Source organism: Helicoverpa armigera, chromosome 1 (genome assembly GCF_030705265.1).
Source record: "Helicoverpa armigera isolate CAAS_96S chromosome 1, ASM3070526v1, whole genome shotgun sequence".
Taxonomy (NCBI): domain Eukaryota; kingdom Metazoa; phylum Arthropoda; class Insecta; order Lepidoptera; family Noctuidae; genus Helicoverpa; species Helicoverpa armigera.
In genome coordinates this window covers 18,031,953-18,039,654 of record NC_087120.1, presented here as the reverse complement: position 1 = coordinate 18,039,654, position 7,702 = coordinate 18,031,953, and the positions used below count along the sequence as shown (strand labels likewise).

Sequence of the window (7,702 nt, the reverse complement as noted above, 5' to 3'; positions counted from 1 at the left end):
TTGTTTTTAATTCATACTAATTAAGTTAGGAAAGGAATCTATATCTTACGGTGATAACGTAGGATAAATTGAAACTATGCTGGTAAGTTGTCATCAGCTGCCTAGCTTTTTCCCCCCTATGTTGGGATCCGCTTCCAATCTAACCGAATGCAGCTGATTGCTAGTATTTTCTGTGCAGGCACTGACTATCTGATCTCCTCACCTCAATTACATGGGCAACCCGATACGCCTTTGTTAGACTAGTTGTTAAAACTCTGGCTTCCAACTAACATACGAAAATTATACCATGATAGATCAGAAACTGAATTATGTATTGCAAAACAGCAACTATTTATAAATAAACAATACAAAAATGCCATTGCGTCCCGTATTTTCTCTATTTACGTTTCTGTTAAAACATCCCTTTTTCTGAGCTCTTCTGTCTCTGAGAGTATTACCTGGGTATCGCAATCTTCTGTAATAAGCGCGACCAGGCTCCCACTTGCCGGCCGTTCCTGACCAGTGATCCATTTTTCCAGCAGTTGAGCAACGAACGACAGCGGTGTCCATGACGTGAAGTCAGCTTTAGGCATCAATTTTCTGTTCATTGGTGTATCTAAGGCTAAGGGAAGTAGTGCTACAGCCACTGCATTCGCAGGCAGACCAGAATTCTCAGCTCCGAGAGACTTAGTGAGTTGGTGGACAGCTGCTTTAGCCATGCCGTAGCCGATCATCTCTGGGGTGCCTTTCAAAGCGGGTATAGCTCCTGTCAAAGCAAGCAGTCCTCCCGGACAGAGGTGTTTGGTTGCCACAGAAGCAGCGATGGCAGAAGGCCAGACCGACCGGCGCCACATCACGTCTGATTTCTTGCTGAAGTTATCACAGAGGTTGCCTCCAGTCCAGCCGCCGGCGACACATATAACAGCGTCTAATTTGTTATCTTGCAGCCCCGTGTTTAATAACGTCATGACGTGCTCTTCCTGCTGCGTCCATGATGCATCTGAAGGTACTGTGATGTTGAAATCAGCCGAAGGATTCGCCTTCAGGTCAATATTTGCGATCCACCAATTGGCTGCTCTGAAATAGTTGACGCACGCGGATCCCAGGGCGCCCCGGCCTCCGTAGACGGCTATTCTACCACTGGACATATTGTAGTTATAAAAGAAATTCTAATACAGTAATATTGTAAATTAATACGAGATTTTGATCAGTCTATTTTTGACGCTGTCAGTATAATAGTCGTTAGACTTTTTAGACAGATTTCCGGTTGCCATGATTATATTCTTTATTCAAAAAGTGTTTATTACTTTCTGACTTGTCAATGGTTCGGGTTTGGTAACTGCCCACATAAAATAATTAATAATTATATCTTTAGAAACCACCACGGCAGAAATCTTGCTCAAAGTAACTTCGTCTTCCAAGACGCTTTAAAATAAATTGTAAACTAAAAGAAATTGAAATTTTTAATTCGAAATTTAAAAAAATGGTATTATCCGAGAAAGAAGGCGCTTTTCAGTTTGCGACAAAAGTTGTATAACGTGAGGTACAGGCCCAGGTTCCAAGCTGTTCCAATATGCCTTAGAAGGAGGTACGGACGTGTTACTTTTACTTATGTGATTGTTACATCGGTAACACAGCATCTATTCTTCTTTATTCTCGCGTAATTCTCGTGGAAGATAAGTAGGACATGAGGCACTAATTTTATATTTGGTCACTTGATGGGGATAGCATCTCTTCGTGCAAATATTACACACTTTATCACAAAATGTATTTATCGCATTATTTATTAAAGCACTCAATGCTACCACGTTGCACATTCCTCTGGTTAGTCTTTTTCTGCCGTTCATTCTGTGCTGTTACAATGCGTTCCTCCGCTGTTTGTGATAACTGCCTTCCTTGCCTGAGCATTCTGTTCCTGTCGAGCCTGGCCAAGTGTTCTTCTTGTAATTCATTTTTTCTTCTCTCTTGTGTACGTATTCTGTCGGTATTTTGCCTATGTGTGCGTTGTTCTAACAACTCATTTTCTCTATGTTTAGCAGTAGCTAAACTCATTTTTTCTAAGCGTTGCCGCTTGTAGACATTGCTTTCATTAGCAATCTTCTCCTGTCTCTTCGATTTCGCCTTCTCTAAACGTCGTTTTCTTTGTGTAGTTGTTTTTGTTTTCTTCATGTTATTCCCACGAGTATAGGACAAATAACGGTCCATCCCCCCAGAGGTCCGTTGTAGAGGGATAAGGGCTACAATACAACAGGGTTCGCCCTGGTACCCTGAGGCGCAACGTTAGCGGCAAGACATGTTTAACACCCTCATACCATTCAGCCCTCGGCACGTGCTCACCTTGGCATTGAGTCATCCATCCAATCAATCATATATAATTAATATGGGACGAAAGCAAGACACTCGTCAAGACGAATCAAACGAGACCAAACTCGATGGGGTTGCGTCGTTTAATTACGGAGTTCCTATGGCCACCTTCCGGCTCCATCATCAGACCCTGGTTACCATATAGTATCAAAGTACTCGTCAAGACTAATCCAATGAGCCCAAACTCGATGGGGTTGCGTCGTTTGATTACGGAGTTCCTATGGCCACCTTCCGGCTCCATCATCAGACCCTGGTTACCATATAGTATCAAAGTACTCGTCAAGACTAATCCAATGAGCCCAAACTAGATGGGGTTGCGTCGTTTGATTACGGAGTTCCTATGGCCACCTTCCGGCTCCATCATCAGACCCTGGTTACCATATAGTATCAAAGTACTCGTCAAGACTAATCCAATGAGCCCAAACTAGATGGGGTTGCGTCGTTTAATTACGGAGTTCCTATGGCCACCTTCCGGCTCCAACATCAGACCCTGGTTACCATATAGTATCAAAGTACTCGTCAAGACTAATCCAATGAGCCCAAACTAGATGGGGTTGCGTCGTTTAATTACGGAGTTCCTATGGCCACCTTCCAGCTCCATCATCAGATCAGCTCTATGTCACAGTAACATTGCATTGTCATCCGATTCATACATGCATTCTAAATTTCAGCTCAATCGGAAACCGGGAAGTGGATCAAATTTAAGTTGCAAGATTTGATTACAGACAACGGGACAGGTGAAACTAAATAAAAGCTTGTAATAAAAGCTTGTAAAAAGATTACACTTTTTTATTTATAAAAGCGGAATACTTAGAGGTTTAACGTGTTTCTCGCCTTCTTGACGCCTTCCAGATCTTTTATTTTTGTATTTTTTTTAAATGACATAACCATTTCAGTCTTCCCTAATAATTATACAGTTATTTATTGATTGGAGTATTTTAGTCTTTTCTCGTTGAAGGTACTTACATTGTGCAACAATAGGAATTTGGTTCAGTATTCTTTATTCCTGCTGGGATTTCCTATATACCTAACAAATGTAATTTTTTCCATAATAACAACCACCCACTAAATAACAATTATGTATTGCTTCAAATGCCTTCAGAAAGAATTATGTGCAAAATAACCTTAAACTAAACAAAATCTAAAACGCCCAAAATAAAATCCGAAAACCTACATTTACCCTCTGAATAAAGAAAATTTCACAACGAAAACTGGAAGCTAAAATTTTCGTGCAACCGCGGATAGGATAACTCCAAAAATTTGAGGAAAACAAAGGAACTCGGAATGACCGACCGGTGCGGAGACAAACTTGGAGATCGATACCACCAAGTGGTTGCCATGGAGACAACGCCTAGCTGGCCCAGTTTTGGGAAATGTCTATGTAGACGTATAGCATGGTCACCGCTTAGGAGTGCCGAATTTTATGTGGCTGGTAATAATGTAGAAAAAAAAATATTTTGTTATTTTTTATTGAATTCTTAGAGTAGGTACTTATACATATTTTTAAAGAAAGGGTATTAATATTCGACGCCCTTTATTAGTTTGAAGTTTATTTCTATGTGAATATAGATTTAGTTAACGTTGAAATAATGAATAGTTTGTGTAAATAACGAATATAAATGAAACACAGTAAAAAAAAAATTAAAGATTTTTTATGTAGACTAATATTATACCTATTCGTATTTCAACTTCGGTCAAAACAGCCTGAATCTAAGAGCGCAAATGTTTTAATACCTCAATATTTTTGTTTTTGACCTGTGACATAAGTTGTAATGTTTAGCTATTTTGTTACGCTTAAATATCTTTCAAACAGAAATAGGTAGGTACTATTAGGTATTAATTTTCTCCCTAGAGTAATAAATCTACCTACACAGGTACATCACTTGTTTTCCATTAAAATGTTCGTGTTTATGATAAACAACTTGAGAACGCCATTTTTGTATCACACACTTAACGAAGTAAGTATACCTATTGTATCATATACTTTAATCTCCTCACTTCGAGCACGTAAACATGTTTACTCAGATACCTTTTCAATAAATTTTCCAAGAATCAAGAAAATAAAATGCCATTTTGTTTCCTTTTTTTTATTTCAGAACCATTAAAGTCACAATTGGTATTACGTTACGAATTATCAGAAAAGAGAATGGGAATATATTCATATTTTTTCCAAATTGGTTGCAGGTACCGTATTATTAAAATTGGCAAAATGTACATGATCCTCCAATGTGTTTAAAGATCAATAGCCACATATGTAATCGAATAAGGTCAAAGTAAAAAAATATACTAAGTTGAATCTATTTTAAAGATTTTTGATGATATCAAATTTCACGAATATTGAATGTATAAATCTGTTAATCGTCTTCTTCGGGTTAAAACCTGGGAAATGCATTTTTCACATTTCATTGCCTTCTTGAAAATAACATAGCAAAGCATCTTATTATTTTCATCCTGAAAAGTTTTCACAGACATCGTTGTGTAATAAATACCTAGGTTTTGTGCAAATCTAGTTTTTTTATGACGTCGTACATAAATCGATTTGTCTGTCTGTCCAACCAATGCGGTTGAGTCGTTAAGTAGAAAACCGCAGTAAAACGGAGGGAGACAAGAAAATTTCGTATACCTACACTTATTGATTATTTGCACACTGAATGCCACTTGGGTGTTACTTTTGATATATAAATACTTAATGCTGGGATATACTTAGTACGAAAAACAAAAGTACTTCTGTCCGTTTATCAGTTAGAGTAAAATTATGATTTACAGCATTTACCTACTCAGATATGGAGATGAATAAAATTGAAACCGGACAGAGGGCGACTTTTCAATGCGGTTAACACGGAAAACTGTCAGTAAATCATTGCAAAGTTGGAAAAGGATGCCGATAAAAGGATGAATCTCCACAATCAATATCATATCAGTCCTCTGTTGCCATCCACTCTTCCATTTTCAGTGATATTCATAAGTATATCATAAGTAATTCAATAAGTTTTTTTTGTAAGTTAAACAAAAGACAGAACAGAAAAAAGCTCACAATCCTTGTACCTTATTCGCTTTAATTTTCATTCCGTTCAATAAAAGAATTTAATATGTTTAATATTATCTAATTGTAAACCAATGGTCTTAACGTTTATACTTTAGTCAATGAAATACCTGTACTGTCATAAGGAGAAGTTCACTAGCCATAAAATTTAATTGAAGCAGGGAGAAATTGTCGCTTGCTACAATCGGAAAATATTTAATTTTCTTCTTAGTAAAGTAATAAAATTTTCTGAATGTTCTCTCATTTTATTTACTTATTTGTTTAAAACATGGAAATTTTCAGAGCGAAAAGTTTTCAACGGACCGGGAATTCGTAGCCTCGAGCTATTCGAAGGCAAATAGTCGGATGATTTTATGAAACTTGCATGAGCGTTCAACGTAGCAGGAACTAGATAGCTAAATTATTATTTATTTTCCATGCGAACTTTATTAATTTTATTATCCAGTGTGAGTGTTTGCTACTGTGTGTTTATTTTCGGATTGAACAGCTAAAACAAATTCCACTGATTACTAGCTGTAGGACTTTTCACACGGCTAGCTAAAAATGCAGTAAGGTTCGTGTAGGTAGGTAAAATGTAACTGAAAAATCGTTTAAACTTTACACAAAATGCCTAAATCGATAGCAAGCAAGGTTGTTTCTATTAAAAATAATTAATTCCATTATTTATGCATCCTTGAACTGACAACAGTAACCTCGTGTTAGGCTAGTAACGTAGCTACCAACTGACGATCTTCAAGGCTTCCTATTGATAAATTAACTTTACTTAGTTCCTTGTTACCTTCGAAGACCGAAGTACGGCGAGCTATATAACTTATTGGCTATTATATATTTAACTAAGCCTATTGAGATTGAAACATTAGGACCACTACCCAAAGTGTCCGCCTCATATTAAAATTTCACGAAGTCTAGGACTCAGCTGAAACAGCGGTCGGGATCGACCTACCCTTCAACAGGCAGTAGCTTACAATTTATCTAGGTAGGTACACAATATTATAAAAAGGATTTTTTTTTTTGTTTTTGAATTAGTTAGCTGTTCCTGGCAGTGCTTCTTGAGAAGCTGTACCTAATAATAATTTCAAAAAATAAACGAATACATCTCCACGGTTAAATACTGCTTTTGTTATTAACTTGCAAAAAAAAATTAAGTTGTTTTTGGACAAAATGACTAATTTAACCATCCTCCAACGATCTTAGTATGAAAACTGACAGACGTATAAAATAATGACAATACAATAATATGGTACCGACAAACTGATGTGAAGATTGAGCCGGAAGATATGAACTGCGTGAATTTATTAAAGCGTGTCTTCCTAGCGTTTTAATTCATTTATGCAAACGTTAAACCAACGATTATATCGTAATTCGTTTCCGAGACAAACTTTTAAACTATGTTCAACTAGCGCGCCACTAACTTGAGTTAAACTTTTGCGTCAGCATCTTCCCAGCATAGTTACTCCATCTAGCGGGAAAATGAAACATTAGAAAGTACAAGTTTGGAGTCATAGATGGCATTAGGCAGTCCCAACGTCCATCCCCTCCAACGGAGTGTGGGTAGAGGGTGGGTTCCCCCACCCAAATGCGCAAAAATTGGGAGTAGGGAGGCTCAGGTGGGGCAACTTAATGGGAGGGGGTAGGTACGTTCCGTTCCTGTCAGCCAGAAAATTTATTCATGATATTGCCAGATTAGTAAAAGTGCAATTGAATTTATTGTATTGTTCAGGTAAGTACTGAATGTACCTAGTATGTAAAATTGATTAAAATTCTGGGCAATGTCTAGGAATAACTATTATTTAATTAACTATTCATAGTCCTAATATAAAATAAAGTTTCTCCATTGGAGATCTCTATAGTGTGTCCATAATGCCTAGAAATTACCACGTTTTGTCCATTACTTCATTCAAGTAGGTCCTTCCTACCTATTCATTGATTAGGCAACAAAACGCGAAAGCAATCGGGTCCATCAGAATCGCTGTCAATCCTCACCTATCCTCTCGAAATGCATTGACAGAGTTGCTACCTAATTGCTACCAGCTACTATTAACTGCTACCAATTGCTACCCTGGAGGCCTGTGCTCGGAGTTTCTCTACGTGATCTAATCCGAAATGAGGAGTTCCGTAGATGAACTAAAGTCACCGATATGGCCCACCGGATTATTAAGATGGCCAATGGGATCGAAAAGTGATGGAGTGGAAACCACGGACTAGCAAGCGCAGCTTAGGACGCGTCAAGGTGGACAGACGACCTTATAATGGTCGCCGGATTGCCGGAAGACGCTGGATGCAGGTCGCCTCCAACAGGTATCTGTGGAAATCAAA

At 37.9% G+C, this 7,702-nt stretch overlaps 1 protein-coding gene across 1 annotated transcript; it reads right to left on the bottom strand.

The window, feature by feature from the left end:
* Positions 1-303: 303 nt before the first annotated feature.
* LOC135117666 (dihydropteridine reductase-like) lies at positions 304-1,196 on the bottom strand. The gene has a single exon (XM_064037307.1). The coding sequence runs from the start codon at positions 1,125-1,127 to the stop codon at positions 381-383; it is 747 nt and encodes a 248-aa protein (XP_063893377.1). The 5' UTR covers positions 1,128-1,196; the 3' UTR covers positions 304-380.
* Between the last annotated feature and the right edge of the window lie 6,506 nt (positions 1,197-7,702).

What these genes read in the sequence shown, in the direction of transcription:
- LOC135117666 (XM_064037307.1), bottom strand. Translation starts at nt 1,127, where the DNA reads ATGTCCAGTGGTAGAATAGCCGTCTACGGAGGCCGGGGCGCCCTGGGA.